The sequence below is a fragment of the Pongo pygmaeus genome, chromosome 12, assembly GCF_028885625.2.
Source record: "Pongo pygmaeus isolate AG05252 chromosome 12, NHGRI_mPonPyg2-v2.0_pri, whole genome shotgun sequence".
NCBI lineage: Eukaryota > Metazoa > Chordata > Mammalia > Primates > Hominidae > Pongo > Pongo pygmaeus.
In genome coordinates this window covers 60,466,227-60,491,910 of record NC_072385.2, presented here as the reverse complement: position 1 = coordinate 60,491,910, position 25,684 = coordinate 60,466,227, and the positions used below count along the sequence as shown (strand labels likewise).

At 52.8% G+C, this 25,684-nt stretch overlaps 2 protein-coding genes across 8 annotated transcripts in view; both read right to left on the bottom strand.

The window, feature by feature from the left end:
- Positions 1-12,676, bottom strand: part of SFXN5 (sideroflexin 5) — a 131,246-nt gene extending 118,570 nt beyond the window's left edge. For 3 of the 4 annotated variants that reach the window (XM_054473660.2, XM_054473662.2, XM_054473666.2), the window contains exon 1: positions 11,183-12,676. In XM_054473660.2, the coding sequence (XP_054329635.1) occupies positions 11,183-11,284 (102 nt within the window). In that variant the 5' untranslated portion in view covers positions 11,285-12,676. Of the gene's footprint in view, positions 1-10,042; positions 10,852-11,182 lie in introns of those variants that run through there. The other variant, XM_054473663.2, reaches the window with a different exon arrangement.
- Positions 12,677-12,958: 282 nt separating this feature from the next.
- RAB11FIP5 (RAB11 family interacting protein 5) overlaps positions 12,959-25,684 on the bottom strand; it is a 39,561-nt gene continuing 26,835 nt past the window's right edge. Inside the window, exons 4-7 of one of the 4 annotated variants that reach the window (XM_063649353.1) lie at positions 21,248-21,266; positions 19,266-21,019; positions 15,594-15,783; positions 12,959-15,309 (exon numbers count right to left, since the gene is read on the bottom strand). In XM_063649353.1, the coding sequence (XP_063505423.1) occupies positions 15,106-15,309; positions 15,594-15,783; positions 19,266-21,019; positions 21,248-21,266 (2,167 nt within the window). In that variant the 3' untranslated portion in view covers positions 12,959-15,105. Of the gene's footprint in view, positions 15,310-15,593; positions 15,784-19,265; positions 21,267-25,684 lie in introns of all 4 variants that reach the window. The other 3 variants (XM_054473652.2, XM_054473655.2, XM_054473657.2) reach the window with 3 other exon arrangements.

The following is a 25,684-nucleotide window of genomic DNA, read 5'->3' as shown; positions in this document are numbered from 1 at the left end:
ACTGTGGTTATATAAGAGAATGTCCTTGTTCTTTTTTTTTTTTTTTTTAAGACAGAGTCTAAGTCTGTCACCCAGGCTGGAGCGCAATGGCACGATCTCAACTCACTGCAACCTCTGCCTCCTGAGTTAGCAATTCTCCTGCCTCAGCCTCCCGAGTACCTGTGACTACAGGCCAGTGACACCACGTCCGGCTTATTTTTTTTGTATTTTTAGTAGAGACGGGGTTTCACCATGTTAGCCAGCATGGTCTCGATCTCCTGACCTCATGATCTGCCCACCTCGGCCTCCCAAAGTGCTGGGATTACAGGCGTGAGCCACCGCACCTGGCCAAGAATGTCCTTGTTCTTAAAAGATATATGCTGGACCGGGCGCGGTGGCTCATGCCTGTAATCCCAGCACTCTGGGAGACCAAGGCAGGCGGATCACCTGAGGTCAAGGGTTCAAGACCAGCCTGGCCAACATGGTGAAACCCCATCCATACTAAAAATATAAAAATTAGCCAGGTGTGGTAGTGCAATCCCAGCTACTTGGGAGACTGAGGCAGGAGAATCGCTTGAACCTAGGAGGTGGAGGTTGCAACGAGCAGAGATCGCGCCACTGCACTCCAGCCTAGGCGACAGAGCAAGACTCTGTCTCAAAGAAAAAAAAAAAAAAGTCATATACTCTGATGTATTAGGAGATGAATGAATACAACCTATTCGTAAATAGTTGAAGAAAAATAACGTGTAAAAATACAGGGCAGCCATAACATCTGGAAATGTAGATACTATAATTGAATGCAGATTGAAGATGTCCTAATGATATCATGTATATTTGCTATCTTTCCAGACTTTATCATTACCTGTAGAAAAAAAGAATAAAGGAAATGTGATAAGATGTTAAAAATTGGTAGATCTAGGCAAATAGGGAAGTTTTCCTCATTCTTCTTGCAACCTTTCTGTAAGACTAAAAGTGTTTCAAAATAAAAAGGTAAAAATTATATTTTCAAAAAAGCTAGATGAAAATACACTAAAATGCCAATAGAGATTGCCTCTGGGTAATAGGCTTATGTATGATTTATATTTCCAGATCTTTAAATTGCTTTTGAAATAAAAAAACAATATTATACATAATATACAGAAATGATATTACATTTAAAAATACATATTTCGAGTAAAATGCAAGCCAGTCACAGTGGCTTGCTCCTATAATCCCAGCTACTTGGGAGGCTGAAGTGATAGGATCACTTGAGCCCAGGAGTTTGCAATCAACCTGGGCAACACAGTGAAACCCCATTTCTACAAAAAAATTTAAAAAATTAGCCAGGCATGGTGGTATGCACCTGTAGTCCCAGTTACTTAGGAGGCTGAGGTAGGAGGACCACTTCAGCCCAGGAGTTCGAGGCTGCAGTGAGCTATGATCATGCCACTGCACTCCAACCTGGGTGACAGAGTGAAAGCCTGTCTCCAAAAATAAAATAAAGTAAAACATGAACTGATATTTTAAGTATTATACTTGATTATGAGCTCCTGAAGGACATGGGCTATTGAATGTTCCTTCCTTATCCTCTGTGATTCGAAGTCTCCTTACATATCTGGAAGGAAGAGTCTTCTGCCACAAGAATCCATGAGTGGGCTGATGAGCAGCCAATGGCCTCAAGGCTTCTGGGTGGGGTAGAGCTGGGCTGGGCTTTGAAGGGAGGGCAGGATTAGGAAAGGGTAACAGTATGGCAGCTAGTGGTCCAAGCAGGAAAGAGGATGAGCAGGGGCAGAGGAGAGAACCTGGAAGTAGAATGGCCTGAGTGAAGCAACTTCTTGAAGATGGTCCAGCAGAAACTTCAGCCTTTGACTTGTCCTATGGTCTGGCACTGTCTTCATCCTGTCCCAGCCCTGCCAGCCTTCTTGTGTCACTTTCGACCACAGCTACTGGGGGAGACTCCCATACAAGGCATTTTGTTCCACAAACACCTACAAACTCCTAATGAGCTAGGCTCAGGGGACAGACACCAAATGAACAAGCCCTCAAAGAGCTCAGAGCCCATCAAGACAGACTAACAACTATAAACAAATAACTACAAAACACTGATCAGAGTTTAAATGAAGCATCGCAAAGTACACTGGGGACACACAGAGTTCTTCCTATGTCTTCCTAGTGTAAGTCAAGGAGGTGTCCCAGAGGAGCTGGGACCAAGGGGTGGATGAGTTTACCTAGCAGAGGAGGGTATATGCAAGAGGATGAAAGCATAAAGCTTAGGATCAGAAGCTGCACCAGACTCCTGTGGTCTCTTCATTCATTCATCATTCAACCCACTACTGAGGATCTACTGTGCGCCCAGCACTATTCACCCAGCACTGTGCTAGGTCCTGGAGGTAGCAAGGCTGACTGACTGTGGGGAAATGAGGAAGAGCAGCCACAGATGATGCCTCACTTTCTAGTGAGACATGAATGTCTGTTAACCAGAATAGGGACACCAAGAAGCATACTGATTAAGTGGAAAGAAGATAAAAACTCTGTATTGGTCATATCAGTCTGAGATATTTAAAGGGCCTTCCAGATGTAATTTTTCAGCAAACATTTGGACCGAGATTCAAGAAAGAGACTCTGAATTGGAAATGTCAGGTACAGATTGCCCTGAGACCCCCACCCCACCCACTATAGAGACAAACCTATAGTCTGACCAAGTCAGATTTACTGACTCACTCAACAAAGAAAGGCACCACAGCAGAAGAATTATGGGGTGCCTTGCCAAACAAAGAAAAATATTTAGTATATAATTTAAGGAAGATAGAGTAAAATGTAAATGAAGCAGTGCTTCAATAGGCTCCAAGCAAAGCAAGACTGTGTGAAAAGGAGTCATCATAGGTCTGGACCAACCACTCAGGGTCTCGTTTCCTTAAAAACTATAAAGTTAAGATTAACGAGAAATGTTGTGACCAGAAACCCCTTATGTGCAGCTATGGGTTGATTCTCCGAGGCAAAGTGACTTAGACCTGCCAATCAAGAGGTAGATGGTTCATTCCTAATGATATGACTTAAACAGCAAAGTTCCTGGCAGTCTAGGACCTTATAGAGTGAGACATGAGTATGAAAGAGGTGGTTACGGGAAGAAGGTTGTTCCATACTTTATAGATCCTGTGGGTCCTCATGAGAAACATTGTTTCTTTGCAGCTGGCTCTGTGTCTGTCCTCCCTGTCTGATGAATGGCAAGGAAGGTTTTTACTTTCTCAGTCTCAGTTCATTTTTATTTTCTCAATAGTTCAAAATGTATAGCCTCCCTCCCAAATTCAGTTCCCATCTTTTACCCCCGCCCTCCCAAATTCAGCTCCCATCTTTACCCAATCACACAGTCGGTGGATGTTTTTCCTCCCCTTTTTATTTACCGGAAGAATGAGTCAGCCAAGTGATTCCTTCTCTTTCCCTTCACAAGAAAGGTGAGTCAGCTAATTCTCAGCAGGAGCCAGGGCCTGCAGGAGCCAGGGCCTACAGCAGCAGCTACCTTCCCACCTCCACCAGCCAGCTCTCTCCCATCTGCAGGCCCCCCAGGGAAGAGCAGGCCTTGGGAGCAGCAGCAGAGGGCAAAGATCCCAGAAGAAGCTGACACTGCCCCACAACTACACACACCAGACCTCCAAATTACTGCTCTTCGGGATTAGGAATAATATACTCACTGAACCTACAGCCCAAAGTAGAAAGGCTGGGCCAGCCCAGTAGTCCTGAATCAGCTGCACCCTGAACCACCTGGGTACCTCAAAAACCAGGCCATACACTCAAGGATTCTGATTCTATTGCTCTGGGGGTGGCCTCCAGGCATCAGTGTCTATTTTAAAACCTGCCCAGTGTGACTCTTGGAAATTATGACCCCTCTCCACTGCACAAACCAGCCAAGGAGCAGCACTAGAAAAAACTCACTGTCTCGCCTATAGGAAGTAAATGATTAAAATACATAATTATCTGCAAGGTACTGTGATTTTAGAACTTTATTTCAAGCAAACTATGAGACATTTCCCCCCGCCTCCCAACTCTCAGCCCACACAAATCTCCCAACCTTGAAGTGAAGAAAGCATTTGTCTGCCCAGCAAGCTCTCCATACCCCAGAGGGAGCCCTGTGCAACCAGCCTGCTCTGCCCCACTAGGCCTTGGTCCCCAGCACATTCATACCCCCAGTCATCTCAGCAGATAAGTGAGACTTCCAAAGGAGCAAGGAATTTTTGTTTTATTTTTGAGACAGAGTCTCACTTTGTCACCCAGGCTGGAGTGCAGTGGCACGATCATAGCTCACTACAACCTCCACTTCCTGGACTCGGGTGATTCTCCCACCTCACCATCTAGAGCAGCTGGGACTACAGGCATGTGTCACCACACCTGGATAATTTTTATATTTTTTGTAGAGACGGGGTTTCACCATGTTGCCTGGACTGGTCTCAAACTTCTGGGATCAAGCAATCTGCCCACCTCAGCCCCTCAAAGTGCTGGCATTACAAGCATGAGCCACCACACCTTGCCAGAAGTTGTTAAAAAACTTCTTTCCTTCTTTCTTTTTTGAGACAGGGTATCACTCTGTTGCCCAGCTGGAGTGCAGTTGTGTGATCATAGTTCACTGCAGCCTCAGACTTCTGGGCTCAAGGGATCCTCCTGCCCCAGCCTCCCAAGTAGCTGGGACTATAGGTGCATGCTACCACGCCGAGCTAGTTTTTCAATTTTTTGTAGACAATGGGGTCTCACTATGTTGTCCAGGCTGGTCTCAAGCTCCTGGCCTCAAGCAATCCTCCTGCCTTGGCCTCTCGAAGTGCTGGGATTACAGGCATGAGCCACTGCACCTGGACGACAATTTTTTTTTTTTTGAGATAGAGTTTCACTCTTGTTGCCCAGGCTGGAGTGAAATGGTGCAATCTCGGCTCACTGCAACCTCTGCCTCCCGGTTCAAGCAATTCTCCTGCTTCAGCCTCCTGAGTAGCTGGGATTACAGGAGCCTGCCAACATGCTCAGATAATTTTTGTATTTTGTAGAGACAGGGTTTTGCCATGTTGGCCAGGCTGGTCTTGAACTCCTGACCTCAAGTGATCCGCCCGCCTTGGCCTCCCAGAGTGCTGGGATTACAGCATGAGCCACTGTGCCTGGCCGTGTGGGGGAATCTTGAAGGGCTATTTTTTGTATTTTTTAGTAGAGACAAGTTTCACCATGTTGGCCAGGCTGATCTCGAACTCCTGTCATCAAGTGATCTGCCCGCCTTAGCCTCCCAAAGTGCTGGGATTACAAGCATGAGCCACCGCGCCTGGTCCTGGACAACAATTTATTTACAGATGGACTGAAACACAAAGGGGAGAAAGTATGTGTGTTTGTTTCCTGTCCTGGGGCCCCAACATGGCAAACATGGTGTCTGGGCCGGAAGGGAAAACAGTGAGTTCAGGAGAGGAAATGACCAGAAAAGGAAGAGGAAAGGAGGCAAAGCAGGTCTCAGAGGTTCCCTGGGTGCTGCGCTGTCATCTACTCCCTTTCACTAGGCAGTTGGAGCAGTGGTTAAATGCATAGACTTTAAGTTTACAGGAGAAACAAGGGACAAAGGAACATGCTAACCACTACCACAGAGATGCCATCACTACATTGAGAAGGTGGGGAATTCTACAGGGACGAACAACTGTTTCTTCAATAGGAAGGGAAAAGAGGAAGATAGAACTAACAGATTAAAAGACACAAAAGAGGCTGGGTGCGGTAGCTCACACCTGTAACCCCAGCACTTTGGGAGGCTGAGGCGGGTGGATCACCCGAGGTCAGGAGTTTGAGACCAGCCTGGCCAACATGGTGAAACTCCATCTCTACTAAAAATACAAAAATTAGCCAGGCATGGTGGCATGTGCCCATAATTGCAGCTACTCAGGAGGCTGAGGCAGGAGGATCACTTGAACCCGGGAGGCGGAGGTTGCAGTGAGCTGACATCATGCCACTGCACTCCAGCCTGGGCAACAGAGAGAGACTCTGCCTCCAAAAAAAATAAAAGATACAAAAGAGAGATATCCAAAGGTAATAATATGTGGGACTTATGGGATCCTGATTCAAACAAATCAACTACAAATAAATTAAGTGATGATCAGGGAAATATGAATAGTGACTGGTTACTTGATGATATTAAGAATTAATGGGCCAGGCATGGTGGCTCATACCTGTAAATCCCAGCACTTTGGGAGGGCGAGGCAGAAGAATCATTAGAGGCCAGGGGTTTGATACCAGCCTCGGCAAAATAGCAAGACACCTGTCTCTACAAACAAAAAAAAAAAAGGAAAAGAAAAAAAAGAAAGAAAACTAACAAACAAAAAATATATATAGCCACGCATGGTGGCACACCCCTGTAGTTCCAGCTACTCTGGAGGTAGAGGCCAGAGGATTGCTTGAGCCCAGGCGCTCAAGGCTGCAGTGAGCCATTAATTACTGTTCCACTGTACTCTATCGTGGGTGACAGACAGAAACCCTGTCTCTAAAAAAAAGAAAAAACAAATAATGATTTTAGGTGTGTTAAGGGCATGGTTATGTTAAACAAATCAAAAAAACCCTCCAATATCATGTGATAAAGAGAGCACTTCACCTCTGTGATATTCTTACCTCAAAACCCATAACTCCGTTCTACCCAAAAGAAAGACATTAGGCAAACCCAAGTTGAGGGACACTCTATAAAATATCTTCCAAAATTGTCAAGGTCATCAAAAACAAGCAAAGTCTGAGAAACTATCCCAGGTACTATGACCGCCACAGACCAGAGGAGGCTAAAGAGACATGATGACTAAACGTAACATGTTCCTGGATGGGATCCTGGGACAGAAAGGAGACATTAGTGTAAAAAAATTGTAAAATTCAATGAAGTCTGGAGTGTAGTTAATGATAATGTACCAATGTTAGTTTCTTAGTTTTGAAAAATGTACTGTGGCAATGCAAGACGATAACAGAAGACAATGGGTGAGGGCTAGGCAGGAATTGTTTGTTGTCTTTTGACTTCTCTAAGTCTAAAATTATTCCAAAATAAAAAAGTTTATTTTAAAAAAGCTAACCAAAGAGTCCTTATTTTTTAGAGACACCTACTAGTAGGTTCAATGAAATGATGGGATGTTTGGGCTTTGCTTCAGAGTAATTCATTGATTGCGTTGTGGGGGGTGGGTGCATAGATGAAACAAGGCCGGCTTTAAGTTGGCAACTGTTGAAGCTGGATGATGGGTGCATAGGGGTTTACTGACAACTGTCTCCAAATTAGTATGTTTGTAAACTTCCATAATAAAAAGTTGACAACAAACAAACAAACAAACATGAACTCTGGAGCCAGACTGCCTGGGAAGTTACTTAATCTGTTTGTGTGCTGCAGTTTTCTTACCCATAAATTGGAGATCATTGCACCTGCCTCACAGGGTTGTTGTGAAAATTCAGTAAGTCAATACACAAAAAGGCTGGAATGATGCTTGGCTATCGTCACCATCTTACGGGGAGAAAGATGTTCACAGACCACGAACACTCATCACCCTTTCTTCACACTCTGACCCTCCACACCCTCCACCCTCTTTCTCCCCCTGTCCTCTTGCACAGGAAGACCCTTGAGGGAATAAAGAGGAGTTCTAGAGCGACTCCAGGGAATAAGGAAAGACCTTGGTGACAAATCCTGCAGAAAGCGGTGAGATTAATTGGGGAATAAGAGTCACCTCCCTGGCATGGGTGCTGGGAATGAACCCTGGATTATCAACCACCTTGAAACAGGGTTCTGTCAGGCCAGCACAGGGTACTATGAGCATATATATTACACAACTATTACATGCCAGGGCAGGACACAGAGATGTGGGCTGGGCCCTAAAGGAACTCATCAACCCAGTACATACATAGCCAACCTTTGTGTCTTTAGACTGACCTCCTTAGAGACACCCCAACTCTGGGATGTCTCAGCAATGATGAACCTTACACTGTCAAACATGCCCCCACTTGGTTGCAATTTTATAAGATCCCTAAGGGACAATTTGGAGAAAAGTTGGTCCACCTCCCCAATCACAACCTTACAAGTCAATTTAATTCAAGTCCACAAAGCCCTACTGAATTGTCTCCAGGATATTCATGTATATAACAAATCTTCATTAAGCGCCTCTCAACTGCCAGGCACTGTGCTGAGCCTTGGAGACTCAACAGGGAGTAAAGGCAGGCACAGCTCCCACTTCTGCAAAGTCCATAGTCGAAAGGGAGACACAGATGGCAAAGAAATACTCATCACAAATCAATGTATACACCGAGATAGGTGCTTTGCAGTAAGAGAACACATTCAAAAATCCAACCTGGGAGTGGCAGGAGGCTTCTCCAAGAAAGTGATGCTTCATGGATACACCAGTGATGAGGAAGAATGGGAACAAGAGTTGGGGGCAGAGGAAGAGGTGATGTTCCAAGCAGATGGCCAAGTGGTGGGAGGGAACATGGTGGGTTCAGAGGCTGAAAAGCAGCCAGTGTGACATGAAGGAGGGTGCGAGGTGTGGGTGGGTGGGTGGTGGGATTCAAGGAAGAAGTAGTCAGTGGGGTGGGCCATGCATACTTTGGGGGCCCCTTCAGAAGTGAGGTCTTTATCTCAGAAGCAGGGGAAGCCATTGGAGGGTATTTAAATGTACAAGGGCGTAGGGAGTCCCTTGATCACATCTGCACTGTTGGGACTCTGACTTGCAGAAAGAGGAAGGACTGGAAGAGGGCCAGAGTGGAAGCAGGGAGACCTGTTGCGAGGCCACTGCAGTGACCCAGGAAATAGACGTTGGGGGCTTGGTCTAGGATTCTGGCAGTAGAGATGGGTGGACTTGAGAGCTGTGTAAGAGGTAAGATCACTGGGCCTCTGGTTGCATTTAAAGGGTGAGGGAGAAGAAGGAAAGAACACAGGCGGCTCCCAGGTTTCTGGCTGCATTGATTGGGTGGCAAGTTGGGCTGCTTGCAGAGCCAGGGAGCCATGCGGGAGGAGCAGGTATGGAGGAAAGAGAAGATCCTTAACATGGATGAATCACATGCAACGTGCTTTATGCAGGCCACTATGCTGGAGGAGGGGAGCTTCAAAAGTGGATACAACAAACACTTTTACTGCCTTCAAGAGCAGTGCCAAAAAGAAGTACCGCTATGGCTGCAGGAACAGGGTAGCCTAAAATGTTTATCTATGGCTCTAGAGCAGTGGTCACAGCACAGGGCTCAGTCATATAAGCCACTAAGACGTATTTGATAAATGTCTGTTGGGTAACTGAATGTCCCAAGTGCCACATACAGATAACAGACACCAGGAAAAAAAGAAAAAGAAAAAAAAAAGGAAACACAAATCTTTCACTGGGCACATTACTATATGCCTAACCTGTCTCTATCAGGGTAAGACAGAGGCAGAGAAGGGCAAGTTCAGCCCCTTCTCGCAAAAGGCCTACAGGGGGTTTGAGGAAACCAAGTCATCACACAGCAAACATTTAGAAGACCACAGGGCAGACTGTATGGAGAGCTAGGAGGATCTGACTCAGGTGGCCAAAGAGGTGTGCAGGAGAGAGCCTGCGATCTCATGGGACCAGAGAAGAAGGGAGCAAGTGTTTGCCAGAGAGGCAGGCCCGACTGAGTCTTTAAGGATGAGCAGAATGGGGGTGGGAGCGGGGACAGGCAATGTAATAAGGTCACTCAAGTCCAGGCAGGGACACCCCGCGATCTGATGGGACCAGAGAAGAAGGGAGCAAGTGTTTGACAGACAGGCAGGCCCGACTGAGTCTTTAAGGATGAGCAGAATGGGGGTGGGAGCGGGGACAGGCAAAGTAATAAGGTCACTCAAGTCCAGGCAGGGACACCCCGACACTCTCGCCCTAGATGGCCTCCTATACTGGAAGGAAGATGCCAGTCTCGCCTCGGATACCTACATGCTGAGATGGCCTACTTTTAAAAGGAATTAAAGTCCTGTTAAGAAACACTGGGGACATTTTTTTCAGACGGCTCAGGAGCCAAGTTCCCTAATTATCAGCAAAGCTCGGGGCCCCCCTTTGCTGGAACCAGTCCCCCTTCCACCACAACAAAAAAAAAAAGAAAAAAAAAAAGCCACCGCACCGACCTTAGCACAATTTCCTTTCTTCCTGCAAAGTTCTTTTCTGGCCGCCTCGGCTGCCGCCCACCCCTGGCAAGCCCCGGTTCACTTCAGCGGTCTCTCTGCCTGTTTCCTAATAAATTCCGTCTCCTCGGTGCGGGAGGCGCGGGAGCCCGAGGGTCTGCGGCGCGGGAGCGGCTCCTCCCCGGCTCCGGTCTCCGGGCCCAACCAGGCGCCCGGGCTCCGCGTTCCACCCCCGCCTCCGCAGTCTAGGGCCGAGTCGGCGACGCCCCAGAGGGGGTCCCGGAGGGAAAGGACCCCTGTCGCCGTGTCCGGAAGAGCCTGAGCGGGTGTGCCCAGTGCCAGCGCCCGGCGGCGCAGGGGCCCGGGTGCGGGAGACCCTCGGCGGAGGACGCAGCGAGGGAGAGGCTGGGGGTTTCCCGGGCGGCAGCCCCTCGGAGGGACGACGGCCCCAGGGGATGACACAGCGTTTCCCCCGCACACCCTGGCTGCATCCCCTCAGGGCATCAGCCGGCTTGCTGCGTCAGCGAATCCTCAGCCCGAGATGGAGAGCAGGGACGGGAGACGCCGGACCGCCGCTCGCCTCGGCACTCGTCCCCTCAACCTGCCGCGCGCGCCGGGTCCTGCTTGGGGGCCAGGGCTGGGGAGTGACCGCGGGGCGCGACGCTGCCCGGCGGCTCCGCCAGCAGCTCGAAAGGAACGTCAGTCCCCACTGGGGGAAAGAGTTAGAAGGCATCCCGGCCACGCCAACTTCCCATCCAGGGCCGCACTAGAACTTTGCGCTCGGGGCGGGCAGCTGCACAACCTGGAGCCACCCTGAGCAGCCGCTCGAAGCCGGGCGCTCGGGACCTTGACCGCAGCCGGCGGTGGCCAATCACAGGGCGCCGCGGGCGGGAAAGGCTAGAGGGCGCGGGCAGTCGGGGAGTGACGGCGCCAAGGGCCAATGGGAAGCCAAGGTGGGAGTCCGCGCCCGCCCCACTGACCAATGGGAAAAGGGTGGCTGTGGCCGAGGTCCCCCCCTGGCGCTAGCTGCAGGCTCCGCTGGCCGCGGGTGGGAGACCCTTGGGTGGAAGGGGACTTTGGAGGGGAGTTTGCTGGTCCTCTCTCTGCCACCCGCCGGCCCGCAGACCACAGCCCGGTACTCACCTGCTGGAAGCGGGGTTTGCCCAGTTGGAAAGGAGGTGCATCGCTCGAGGCGCTAGCGGCACTAGCCGCCGCCGCCGATGCTGTAGTTGCTGTATCCGCCATGGCCACTGACGCCCGCAATCTCCGGCCCTTTTAAAATGTCCCTCCTCGGCCCCCGCCACAGCTGCCTCTCCCGATTGGCCCTAAGCAACCGCAGCGAGCGGGAGGCGCAAGGGGTTGTGGGGAGTGTAGTTTTTTGCGTCACGGCGCTTAACAACCGTAGACTGCGGAGAGTTGCGGCCGTCCGGAGAGGTCTCGGTGCCCGCTGTCCGCGTTGCAAGGTGCAAGGTCCGCAGTCCAGGAAAGGTGTTCCTGTACGACGACCACGGGCCACCCCTCCCTGCTTAGTTGCCCCCAGAAGTTAGAGTTGCTGCCGTGGGCGTCGCTCCTGGGGCCAGGCAGCCCAGAAGGGTCCCATGCAAGGGGGAACCTGGGACCAGATGGGCAAAGACTCCAGGCGGAGTAGGGTTAACCTCGGAAGGCTTTCTGCAAGGAGTTGCAGTGCGGAACCTTCTCGTACTTTCCTCCGTCGCCACCCTGCCCACTCGTCCTGTGCTCTCCGGCTGCCCTGACATTCAGTTCCTGGAGCATGCTGGGGCCTGCCCGCCTCCCGACCTCTGAACATTCTGTACCCAGAAGACTAAATCTTCGCCTGATGCTGGCTCTCTTTCTGGCTTTAGCCTAAACATTGCATTTCCCAGTCCATCACTCTGCTTCCACAAAATCCCATAGAGGCTCCGTGGCACCCAGCACTTCTCTTTTGCACTCAAAACTACTTACTGTTCTGGACAGTCTTTCTTACTGTAAGGTTCACAGGGCAGGGGCTATGACTTTTTGATTCACTTCAGTTTTCAGAGCCAGACATAAGAGGGCTCACAGTAGAGACTCAAATAAGTGTTGGCTGTGAGTTCATCAGTGGGGGATTAAGAGCCCTGGGAGCCTTCACCTTGTCTGGCCAACCAAGGAAGATCCCTCCTGGGCCTAATTCCTGGGCAGGAGGAGAACTTGGGACTAGGGTGGGTGGGGAGGGTGTTAGGTAAGGGGGAGTACTACAGATTGTGGAGTAAGCATCAGCATGGATAATAACACACAGTTGTAGAATGGATTAGCTGAAGATTCCCAGCTGAATTACCTGGTCAATGAGCCAGACTTCGGGAGCTACCTGTTTTGCCCAAGATGACAGTAGAAATATTTGGTCTTCTAGGGAACCCCACTTTGGGTCTCATTAGTCTCATGGTGGAGTGCAGGGTTGGCTCATGTCTGCCAGTGTTTCTGGACACTACATGAGCTGTAGCAGTCAAAGTTTTTCATCCTCTAGTAGTTGAACCACAAGAAACACTTCTCATAAAGCTGGGGGGAGAGTCTAGCTAGCCATGAAGAACAATTTGTATCTTGGATTTGTATCTTATCTTAGAGATTCTATCTAGCCATGAAGAACTATTTGTATCTTGGATTTGTATCTTATCTTCCCCTGCTAGACCATGCAACTTAAGAATAGGAATCCATTTCTTACCCTCTGTATTACCAATAAATGGGCCCATCTTAGGTGCGCAATAAATGTCGGTATCGTGGGAGTCAGAAAAGTTCAGGCTGCTGGGCAACACTGTGCTGCTGCTCCCTGATGTCAGGGCAGGGACAGTGTCATCCAAGAATCCCATCACCTTGATTTAAGGTGCTTTCTCCCACAGCAGCCTCCTGTAACTGTTCATTCCAAAACAGGAACACAACAGAGCCACCTGCAGTACATGAATGTTTTATTCTTCATAAAGTGCTTAAAACATGAAGAACAAGCTCTTTATAAAGAGCCTTAACTAGGAAGACAAACAGCAAAGCAGAACCATGCCTGCTCCCTGCCCAATCCACCTGCAGCTCTCCTCCAAGTGTGGCTAGGAGAAGAAACATCAACAAGGACCCTGGGCTTCGATTCAAAAACTCCTCTGAAGCCATCCATGCCCTAGGCATTAGGGAGGCCCACAAAGGTCAGGGCCAGGACTGGGACTGAATAAAGCCCAGAGGAATCCCCACTGCGGGGGGAGGGGGTAACTCCCCCTCTCTCAGAAAAGATACTTACTTCTCTAATAGTCAGTGACCCCCAAAAGCATGACTGAAACCCTGGGGACCAGTGGATACTTTTCTCTGCTTTGATGAGTGGAGTTTAAGGTAGGTAACGTTACAGTGGCTTTCCTCCATGTGTGGCACTCCTCTGCTCCATCCTGGTGGCAGACAGACATCACCCAGAGGGCACGTGTCTGCCTGAGGCCTTCCAAAAGCAAGCCCACAGGCCCTCTCCTGAAGAAGTGGTGGTCCCAGAGGAGCTCTTGCCTCCTCACTAAGCCATAAGTATCCTTCTTCAGCACCTCATCACCCCCCATTTTTGCTAATTCAGGGTGCCCCAAGCTGCCAAAGTTCCCTGCCGATGCCTTGGGGAAGCCTACCATGTTTTCTACAAGCAAACCAGGGGCTGGGCCAAAGGACAGACACTTCATTTCAAAGTGCACTGCAGCCAAGCTAGGCAAGCCCCTGGGGCAGAAGGGACAGGCTGAGTTAGCAGCTTGGTGGATGGATGGGAGGACAACAAAGGCTTTTTCCTAAGTATAGATGTCTCCCAAAGGCATAGTGGGACCTCCCACTTCCAGGCAAGCTGACTGGTCTAGTATGGCTAAGTCCTGAGGCCAGACATAGAATGAGAGTGAGCAGGGCAGCCCCAGGCCTGCCTGCCCGCCTGCCCAGCAGTGTTTATCTTGGGATCCTCCTATTGGGGTTGAGGGAGGGGAAGACAGCAGTAAGGTTGAGGGAGGAGCAACTTGGCCAGACCAAGAGATTAACTCTAGGGGAGGGGAAGAGCCCACAGCAGGGCTGCCCATTTCCATTCCCAGGGCCCTGAGAGAGCCATCCCTATGTACTCAACAGGTGGGAGGGGGACGCCACACAGCGTGAGAGGTCGACATCCAGGGGCTCTTGACCCCGCCCACAAAAGGCACATTTTAATTGGTTTCCAAAAGTTCAAACCCTGCAGCAACACAGAGTTTTGGCATCTGGACAGGCAACAAGAATAGACATGGAGGCTTGATCCCCAAAATATAAGCAGTCCCAAGCCCCAGCTTGGAGGGACCTACACATTGGAGGTGGTCAAGAGCTCAAAAAGCAAAAAGGTGTTCTCCCCGCACCCACCCCTGCACCCCACACATTCCCATGTGACACTCGTGCAAAGGTCAGAGGGGGCAGGGAGCAGCCTGAAGCACACACATCATCCACCTCTGTCCACACAGCACTTGCCCCACAAACAGCTCCAGACTGAAGCAGACTCAGGACATGGCAGAGACTGGCCCAGACCACACAGGCTTCTTGTTCTCAGGGGAATGGGTGTGAGGCTGGAGGCTGTTTGCCCATAACTCACAGACAAACAGGCAGCGTGGTCGTTGTCCCAGTAATACTAGAAGCCCCTCCAGGGACTGGAGGGAAATGAAGGGGATGGGGCTTTGGCTGTGGGAAGAAATGGCTGACCATCCTTGGTGGGTAATAAAGTATGTGCTAGCAACCAGTCTTGTCCCAGATTACCACATCAAGCTACAGTTCACCCCTGCTCTGTCTTGGGGGAAGAGTTCCAATTCCCTGGGGCCCCCAAAGCTGAGGGGTATGAAAACAGGCAGGTAGGAAAGACCCAGGGCTCCCAAAGACACACAAGTTGTGCACAGAACCTGATGCCTCCAAAGGGAATCCAGAGGGCCCCCCTTCCAGCAGCCCCAGTTGAGGCAGGAGGGAGAGGAGCAAGGAGTGACAAGGCAAGACAGACGATGCCCCACTGCAGATGAGAGAGTTCAGCAGGAGGGAGGGCGGGCAGCGGTAGGTCCATGCCAACTCTCCTGGGGGTGGGGTGAGGAAGGCTATTTGGGGGGGCCCGGGGGGATCTGCAGCAGCGTGGGTGAGGTCTCCATGATCCGCACCAGCAGCCGGTCGATGTAGCTCTCCAGCTCCTGCACATGCTCGTCCCGCTGGCTCAGCTCCCGCTCCCGCTGCAGGAGCAGACTGATGAGCTCATCATGGGTCAGGTGGTAGTACTTGGCTGACTGGTCCAGCACAGCTGAGTCCTGAGGCCGGACCGAAGACAGTGAGCAGGGCAGCCCTAGGCCTGCCTGCCTGCCTGCCTGCCTGCCTGCCTGCCCGCCTGCCCGCCTGCCCGCCTACCCACCAACACCTAAGTTTCACCACCACAGGGCCCCGGGCTGCCTGTCTCCAAAGCCAGAGCCTAACTGGCTTCAGAACTCTGACGTGAGGGACCTGGCCTGCTCCCTGCCCCACCCTCACCAGGACCAAGCCCTGAGACTCCACCACACATTCTGTCAGATGCCCCCCACACCCTGCTGGGCCTTACCTTCAGCCTTTTGGTGTCCACCATCTGGCCAGCCTGGGGGGCCTGGGTCACAGGCTGAATGCTCCCAGATGTGACTGTTTTGAGCTTCTCCAGCCCACTGCTCAGGGCTATGCTCAGACTGGAGCGGGACTGCTTCCTGTCGGGGCTGCCCTCCACAGGGGCGGCACTGAGGGGCTTCACGGGGTGGGGACTGCAAAGACATACAAGACATGGGTTACACAGAGAGAAAGGTGGCACTGGTCAAAGGTGGGGCTGCCTTCCCTGTGGAGCCTCCAGGTCTGCTGGACAGAAAGCCCAGCACTGGGTGGTAGCTGTCCCTACAGAGTCAAGGTCTCAGGGCAGGAGTGTCCAGTACTCCTCAGCAACCCCTGGGCTGGCCTCAATCCCCGCCCCACCACCTGCTCCCTCCCCATTTCACTCCCTCATTCACCCAGTGACCTGACCCTTTCACAGGGACAGCAAAGGCCATGCTACAGACTCCTGTGCACCTGCACCCAGCCTCTGTCAGGGACACCCTCCTCCAGCCATCTTCCCTCCTTTCTCTTCTCTACTGTAACCTTTCTCTAGTGCGGTGACCAACCCTCCCAAGTTCCCAGTTTTCCCAGGACTGTGAGGATTCCCAGGACATGAGACTTTGAGTGCTAAAACCTGGGCAAACTGGGACATTTAATGGTCACCCAGCTCTCTCTAGGGGTTGCTTCCCATCAGCATTTACACAGCCCTGCAAAACCCTCCCTTGACCTTGTATTTGCTCTAGCTATCATTCCTAGTCACCTTCCCCCTTCTTCTCACCCAAGCCTCTCCGCAGCAGCATGGAGACTACATTTGTATAATTTCTTACCTTTCATTGACTCCTTAACCCATTAGAACAGGACGTCGGTCTCTACCGGCCCACCACAAGTGGACTTGTTGAGGCCACCAAGCCCTGCTGGTTCTCACCTCACTGACCTCTGTGGAGCCGACACTTGAAGCACTCCTTCCTTTGGGCTGCTCGCCTCCCTTTCCCTTCAAGACCTCCATTTCATCTTCTGACCCCACAGCCCCTTCTCAGTCTTAACAACTGCTAGTCTGCCCTTGGGTTCTCTCCTCTCCTCCTCCCTGCATCCTACCACCCTCCTAATCTCCATCTCTAACCCAGACCTCACCGCCTGGACTCTAGACCTGCAGAGTCAGGTGCAGGCTGGCTTGCTCCCTGGGTTCCCCCTCAGGTGCATCCCACTCCCCGCCACACCTCCTCTGTGCTGCCCTAGCAGTGAGGAGCACCTCTGACCCCCTTGGCTCAGGTCAGAAAGTCAGAAGCCTGGGAGGTCCTCTGGCTCATCCTCTTCAGCCTCGGCCTTAACAATCAAGCACTGCCACCTTCCTACCTTCTCAAGCCACCCCACTCCTCTCCAAGCCAATTCTTAAACCTTCCTTCTAGTCACAGCCACTAAATCAGCTCCTCCACCTCAGTCTTGCCCACCTCCAACCATGCAGCTGCAGGATAATGATCTCAGCATTTTCAAAGCTTTAGAATCCTTTAATGGCTTCTATTAAGGTAAGAAAATACAATCTCTAACACAATCTGGTCCCTGCCCTTTCTTCATGGTCCACTACTCCCAAAGCCGCATTCTTACCAAGCTCTTACAAAAGCTATTCTTCTGTCTGGAACAACACTGCCCCTTCCTCCCGCTGGCTCACTAATTCCTACTCATGTTTCACAGTTGTCCAAGGCCACCTCCTCCAGGAAGCCTTCCTGATTCCTCCAGGCTAAGATGACCCTTCTCTGGGATCCTCCAGCACCCTGTGACAGTTACATAAACTATAACATAAACTGCATCAGGCTCCCACATTAACTATCCTGCCCAGGGGGACCTCTTACAAATCTATGCTTACTTCACAGAGGATTTAGACCATTCAAGAGTAGAAAGCAAAATGGCTTAGTCCAAGGCCCTGAACTCCACTGAAGGAAGGGTCACCCAGACCCAGAGACTCTCAGGCTAGATCCATGCATTCATTCTCACAAATCGGGAAGAGCACCCAGGCTCTGGGCAGACAGTAGGGAGAAAGAATGCATCTCAGCCCTTTCCTGCCACCTAGGAGCCTGCGCTAAGGATGGGGTATAAAAGCAGCTCTAATGCCCCCTACGGGCTGTGCCAGGGAAGGGGAGGGTGACCAGTGTAGTACAAAAATGCCTTGAATGAGGGGCCAGGAGGCCTTGGTTTGTTTGCCCCCTTACATCAGAGGGATCCGGGATCCTAAACCCTGAGGCTCTCATGGGCTCCATTTCTTCCTTTGAGGAATGAGACAGCTCTATTTGGCCCATCCACTTCATAACAGAAGGAACAAGCCCAGTACAGACATGAAGCCAACTCTGGGACGAATAAAACTTATAAAAAGTGGCAAGTATGATTAGAGGTCATGCTGGCAGACAGCAGGGCCAGCCGAGGACACTGCAACCACCAGCTCCCCCACGTCCTCTCCCTCACCTCAAGGGAGCAGAGTCACCACCACTACCAGGGAGGGATGCTGGGGGCAGCCTGGACTCCCTCCTACCCACTTCCCATATGTAGTTCTGGCCCCTTGGGGTTTCTTCCCTTCTTGGGTCCACTTTATCTTCCCCAGTGGACTGGATATTTCCTTGGGAATAGAGTGGAGACAGTGTCTTTCATCTGTTCAGCATCTGACACATAGTAGGTGCTCAGTGAATGTGGATGACCAAACATGAATGCGTGGTCGGGAGGCCAGTGCTGGAGCATGTCCCGCTCCCCAAGCCCCACGTCCTGCCCTGCTCTTCCCTCCTTCACTCGGTCCTCCTAGAGCACTGTCGTCCCAGAGGGACTTGCTGCCTTCTAAGTCACACCCCATCACCTCCCAGTGCCCTGAGTCTCCAGGCCTCTGCCCACATCACCCCTGACCAGCCACCTGGTGAGGTCACAGCTTCATCATTCTTCCAAACCTTCCAATGCCACAGTGAGCACGGTCACACAGGCATCTGCTGTCCACTCAGCAGTCCTAAGTGCATCGGAACCACCCCTTGAGAGGCACCAAATACAAACCAACGAAGCAACTGCTGCAGGTGGGGAACCCTTCTTCTGAGAGTTATATATGTGGGAAGTTTGAGTTTTCCTTTTTCTTCTGAAGGTGTCTGCAGCTTTCTCTCTGACCTAAGTGCTAGTCCCTCCTCTAGCTCTCTGCCTTCCGCAGCCTGCACTCTCACTCTAGCAGAACAGGAAACTGCTCGAGGCTCCACTGCCAACCTGCTCTGCCACGGTCTGCCCCAAGAACTGCCCCCTGCTTGACAAGTTCCACCACCCCCCGCCCACAGCTCCCCTGCGGCCGAGTGCACATGCTCCGGAAGGGCCTACAGCACAGCTCGCCTTCCCTGCCAGCCCACAACAGCTCTCCCCACTTCATTCCTTATGCCCTGCACCTCATCAGTGCTGTTCTCCAAATCCCTGGCTTGTGGGGGGCTGCCTTGATTATCCCAAGTCCCAAGAAGGCAGCTTCAGAGGTGGCACCATAGAAAGCTCCTGTCTTCAAAGCCTGTACCGTCTTGCCTCTGGGGTAAAAGAGACCCTCACCTGCCCCACAAAGGATGAGGCTGGAGTGTGAACCCCTCAGTCCCTTGGACTGTTCTGCCCCCTGTCCACCCCCTTCCTCCTGGACAGTGTTCTGGGGGTGGATGCTCACCTGGCACTGGGCTGTGGCTCCTCAGCTGGTCGTGTCTCCAAGGGCAGAAGCACAAGCAGGGAGGCTGGGGTGGCTGCAGCGAGGTCCTCCCTAAGTAGGGCAGGGGAGCCCCCAGGTGGGGAGGGCTCAAGGGGGCCAGGGAGTAAGGCTGGCTCCCCTGGTGGTGCGGAGGAGGTGGTCAGGGGCCAGGCTTCAGACAGGGGAGAGCATGGAGGGCTGGGCCCCCCACGGTGGTGGCTGGCCCAAGGCGGGAGAGGGGGCGGTGGAAAGTCAGGCTCTGGGGGAGTGGGCAGCTCTTCTGGACCAGAATGAATAGAAGATTCCCTCGACCCTGGCAGGGATGCAGATAAGAGGCTGGGAGGATCTCGGCTCCCCTGAAACAAGAAGGGGTTCAAGGCATCTTCCTTGGAGACCCACACATCAGCCTGCTGGGAGGTGACTGACAGGGACCCAAGCCCCTCTCCTACTGGATCCTGGCCCTGGGCCTCAGGAGCCTCAGGGCCTTCTCCAACCTCTGGAGCACCCCAGATGTGCTGACTCTGAAGAGCCAAGCTCTTTGAGTGACAGGGTATGGGGGCAGGACCCTCAGGGCAGCTGGCGGGTGCAGACAGGCAGGGCCCAGACACAGGAGGGCTGGCGTCCTCCACTAGCTCTTCCAGGCCAGGCTGGCCCAGCAGGGTTGCAGAGGAGCAGCTGTCAGACTCCTCCGACTCACGCTTCTCTCCCTCCTCCTTGGTCTCCGGGGGACCAACAACCAGTGCACTTGGGAAGGCATCTTCTCCCTCTGTCTCTGGCCCCCTGTTACTCAGCCCCACTGCAGCCTTCTCCTCCTCCTCCTCCTCCTGGGATCTTGAGGGTGTGAAGAGGCGCGGTGGCTTGGGAGGTGGGGTGCTGGGCTGCAGCCCCTTGTCAGACACCCACTCGGGTTTAGGCTCGGGCTCCAGTGGCGGAAGCCCCTCGCTCCCCTTGGGGCTCACAGTTTCTGGCGATTCAGGCTGCACCTGGGGAGGAGGCTCATCAGACTCTCCCCTCAAGACTAGTGAGGCCGTCTCAGCTGCAGGAGAAATGGTGACCACATCCCAAGGCCAGGCATCATCAGCTGTCTCGACGTCAGGGCAAAGCTGGTTTTCGCCTCGGGAGGACTCATCGTCCTGGCCCTCAGCAGCGCTCTCTGGGCCCGGCAGCCTCTCCCACACACTGATCACTTCTGGGGAGCTAAATAGCGATGTCCCACTGTCTGCCGGACTCTGCCCTGCTTCCCCTTCCGGGGCTGGCAGTTCCCTGTCTGGTTCTGAGGCTGAGGCTCTCAGCTGCAGCTGGGCTGACGAGGAGGGCAGGCCGGTCCCTACCGACCCGAGGAGCCCCGGGTCAGCCGCACTCGCGCTCTGGTGGTCCGGTCCCAAGTCCAGAGGAACCCTGGGCTCCAGCCACACGCTGCTCCCACCTCTTCCTCCTCCTCCTCCCCCAGGCTCTCCCTGGGGCTCAGCTGCCTTCGCAGTCATGGCCCCGGGGCCTGGGTCTTGCAGCCCTGCCGCCTCCAGCCCCACTCCTGCAGGGGCCAGGATCTCGCTCCTGGCCTCTGGACGCAGCCTGCTGGCAGCAAAGACGTTGAAGGTGTTGTCCCACTCAGGCAGGGCTTTCCCAGGGGAGGCCAGGGGGGTGGGGCTGGCCCTCGAGGCACTGGGGAGAGAGGGAGCAGGTGAAGGAGAGTTTAGTGCTATGTCGGCTATGAGCTCCTCGAAGAAGGGGTTGCTCTGCAAAGAGGTGAGGAACGGGTTGGTAAGACCCAATAATCCAGGTGGGGTGGCTTCAGGGGCGGCGGTGGTGGTGGCAGCGGCGGCAGCAGTGGCAGCAGCGGGGGAGGCGGCTGCAAAAAGGTTAGCGCTTAGCATGGGAGCAGCAGTGGGAGCAGGAGTGGGAGGGGCCGGAGCCCAGGGGGAGCAGGGGAGGTGGTGAGGAAGAGCAGCTGGGTCAGATTCTACCTGAGGAGACACGTCCAGGCTGTGGAGGGAGACAAAACCGTGAGCCTCCTGGTTAATGCCAAGACTGGAAAGGCCCCTGAGTCCCACGCCCCACCCCCTGCTTCAGGACCAGGGGCCACAACACACACATAGGCTGGATTTACCTACTTGGGCCAGGGTACAGAGAGAAGACCCCAACATGTAACATTATCAAGTGCCTCCCAAAGAGAAAGATGCCAGGCAAAGCTATTTTAATCCTCACTCCAACCCCAGAGAGAAATCATCTCATCTGATAGGCAGGATCCGATCCAAACCTAACCAAGTGTTCTTTCCTCTATCCCATGCTGAAGCTTCTAAGGTTCTACTCAACAAGGAATTTACGTCTGGGAAAACTAATCTGAAAGCGCCTTACATCCCTTTTTTTTTTTTTTTTTTTTTTTTTTTGAGATAGAGTCTCTCACCCAGGCTGGAGTGCAGTGGCGCGATCTTGGCTTACTGCAACTTCTGCCTCCCAGGCTCAAGCCATTCTTGTGCCTCAGCGTGTGCCACCACACCTGAATAATTTTTGTATTTTTAGGAGAGATGAGGTTTCACCATGTTGGCCAGGCTGGGCTCGAACTCCTGGCCTCGTGATCTGCCCACCTGGTCTCCCAAAGTGCTGGGATTACAAACATGAGCCACCAAGCCTGGCCCCTTTTAGGACTAAAAGCAAAGAAAACACCAGCTGGCATGGGGGATAACGAGACCAGAGAAAGGCCGGGCCTAGGTATCTGGCTGGACAAAGCCAGAACTTATAGGACCTAGCAGGGCACCTGGAATTCTGACACTTGAAACAGCCTGGGTTCTATTGATCCCTTGCAGAAGCAGAAGTAATGATGGGCTGTCATTGGGTGTGACAAGGTGTCTTGTTTCTTTGAGGGGCAGCCTACCCGGCTAAGGAAGATAAGCCACCTGTGGAGAATGTCAACCAACAGGTGCCCTGATGGTCCACCCTTTGTCTCCCAAGGCTGGCAGTGTGACAGTAGCAGCAACTCTGGATGTCACCAGGGGCTTCTCAGGGACTCTGGGGATGGGGACAGGGCAGGTGCTCTTAGGACACTGGAGACCAGGTTCTGGCCTTCATCTGTCCAGGGCAGGGTCCTTTCAGGGAGGAACGCCCCCTGCACTGGTGCTTATCCACAGAGTGAGGCCGACTCCAGAGATGCAGGCAGGGGCGTGCTCTCAAACTAGAGCTTCTCACTTCTCTAGGACACAGACAGAAGGCCACAAAAATTGGCTGCCTTGCCACTGAGCCACCGTCAGAGGCAGATCTCAGTGGCCTCACCCTCTGCCTTCTGAGCAGTCTCCCTCCTCATGGCCGGTCTCCCAGCCCTGGCTCTAAGCTTCCAGGACCCCCGTTCCTTGGCCCCTGCCTGTCCAGGTGGAAATATCCTGGGGAAACCCCTACACATCTAACTTTTCAAGCCAACCAGCTTCTTTGCACAGGAAATGTGGGCAGTGAGTCCTGAAGGGGCAGAAGCCAGGCTTTGGCCAGCCAGCCCATAAGGAGTGTGGCTTGGGGTAGGAAGGGCACCTGTGGAAAGAGCATGAGCTGTCCAGAGCTTGCCCAGATTCTCCCAGGAACCCAGGGCCCAAAGAAGGCAGACCCACACAGAGGTGGGCTGAGGCAGGTCAGCTCGGCTGCTACCACCAGGGGCAGACCACAGGAAGGAGTCCAACCAAACAGAGGCACAGGTGGCTCCAAAGATGGTTCTGGGAGCAGGGAGGTCAGCCTCACAGGTAGAACACAGCCAGGTCCCAAACCCATGGATTTCTCATAAGAATCAGCTTCCAGAGAGTCTCCTGACCCTATTTTTCACCTTACAATAACTCCCCATCCAAGGGTAAATTCTCAGCCTCATCCCCTCCACCTAAAGATGGAGGGAGAGGGAGGTAAAAATTCCCACCTGTTTCCACCCCACCTGGGCTTCCCACTACTACCCTGCGAAGATACCAAAAGAGGAAGAATCGTGAGCCCAGAGCCTCAACCCCAGCAGATGCCCTTTCTCCCTTCACTCCAGACAAGCCCCAGGCCAAGGCACACATGCCTGCCGTGGGGACCAAGGGGAGTGAGAAGCAACATACACCACCACCAGGTCAAGAGCCTGACCTCAGCCCACTTGCCATTAGAACATCCATACCATACCCAGCCCAACCCTGCCTACAGGACCCGGGCCCCCAGGAACAGGGCTAGAGCACTCTGAGCTACTTCTCTCCCCAGCCCCCTTTATGACAATAGGCCACAGTGGTCTGAAGGAAGAGAGTCCCATCAACATTAAAAGCACCACGCTTAACTCTGCCCCCTCAGCCCTAACCTGGCCTGCACTCACCCTTGCAGTCTTTCAGCAACCTGGCTGGCAGTCAGAACTGCAGGGACAAGAGCGACAGGGGAGTAGACTGGGAGCCCCAGGTTAGGCTCGGCAACCTCCCTCTCCCTGCCAGCACCCCAGAGGTACACACAAACCTGTTGGTATGGAATCAGCAAAGGGCTCTCCCTGGAGGAAGGGACTCCAAGCACCAGGCCTGGCAGGCTTTACAGAGCCAGCAGTACTTCTGAGGGCATCTGTCCATCCTCCTATCCAGTAACACATCCCTCCTTCATGCCTTCCTCTCCCTTGCTCCACACCGAGTGCACATTCTGAAGGTTCTCACTTCAAAACATCTCCCTCCCACTCCACCTGGCCCAGGTCAGGGACATATTCCCACGTGTGCTTGTCTTTGCAGGTCATGCTCTGAGAACAAATAAACACCTCTGCATCCTAGAACCCACTGTGCCAGCCTGGCACACTCTCCCCACCCCCAAGCGGTGGGGGCAGCAATATATGCTGACTTGTCTTCTCTTTTAGGATCAAATGCTGGGAAGGAAGTCAGAAGTCCAGATGTCTCTGCCCCTTCAACCTGAGGGAATAAAACTTTACTGCCTGCAGGAAGCTCTGAACAATTGGTTGAACTTGCCACTCAACACAGGAACCACCTGTTCACCCTGACAGCCCCTCTTCTTAAACACTACGCCACAGGGCTACCTCTGTAGCTGAAGGCCAGGTGTCGCTAGCGGACAACTCCTCCTTAGGCTGAAAAGAGCTCTGTGTCCTTGTTATTTCCACACACTGGTCCCAGAGATGGCAAGTGAATCTGCACAAGCTCTCTACCAGGCAATCCCCCAAAGGCCGAAGCCAGGCTTGGAGGCACGTTCACCTCCAGCAACACTGCCCTTCAGCCTTCCCTCCTGAGGCACGACCTCCTGACCCTCCTGAGATGGGCCCAATGTGCAGGAAACATGTCCAAGAGACAGGCACATCCTCTCCCATCACCTGGGCACAATGAGGTGACAGGGGCCTTGTAAGCTGTAAGTAGGGAGAACGTATCATTTATCTTCCAAACCAGAACACTGTTAATACAGTAACCATAAGAAGAGAACAGGCACAAGCAGGACATGAGACTGCACTAACTCCAAGCCATTGGGAGCACATTATAGTTACTCACTTACACCACCAAGAATGCAGACAAGCTCCTTCCGCTGCCACAGCACATTCCAGGCCCACAGGGACCTTGTTGCCTACCACACCTGGTGCAGGGAGGCACTGCAGAGATTGCCAGAGGCCACCATCATGATACACTCATCTCTATGTTGTACCACACTTATTCCCAACTTTAAAAGTTTTTGTAATCAACATTTGATCCCCTTCTGTGCATAGAGTCCTATGGTTAGTGTGGGGGGCGGGGATCAAGGGAACACACAAAGACACAAAGACAATCCACTTTGGCCCTGGCGGGTTTAACATGCGTGGTCTTGCCTGTCCTCAAACACATGAAGTAGCCTGTGCTGCAGCTCAGTGTGAATGGCTCATAACAGGGCAGGGGAATGAAGCTAAGTCCTGTGGCCAAGACAAGCTTGGTCTCAACTACCTACTCCCTGCTCCGGCACACACTGGTAGGGGCCCAGTGTGACCGCCATGGGCCCCAACAGACAAAGGCCATGTCAGAGGAACAGCACGACCCTCTTCTCAGCCCTGCATAGCCTCATTTGTTCCTTCCCCACGGCAGCAGCCTTTCTCTGGATACTACACTCAACACGTTCAGCCCCAGGCCTCTCTGTGGGGCATCAGTGCCACATGGGAGCACTAGAGGGCGCCGCTGTTCTTCCTAGTGAGGAACATCCTGCAATCCACAATGGTAGCCCCAAGGCAGAGGCCCCCAACCTCTGGACCTGGGGACAGGCTCCCCGGGCCCCAGCTGGAGATCCTGCAGCTACATTCAGTCACTCCAGTTCTGAGTCTAACCCACAGCTTCCTGCCATGAGGCAGTTCATCTCTCCTCTCCTCAGAAGCCCTAAGCAAGCCCTCTGGGGAAGTGCCAACAGTCCTTTCTTCCAGGCCAGCCTTCCCCTCCCTGCAAGGCACACGAGGCCAGGATGCTGCT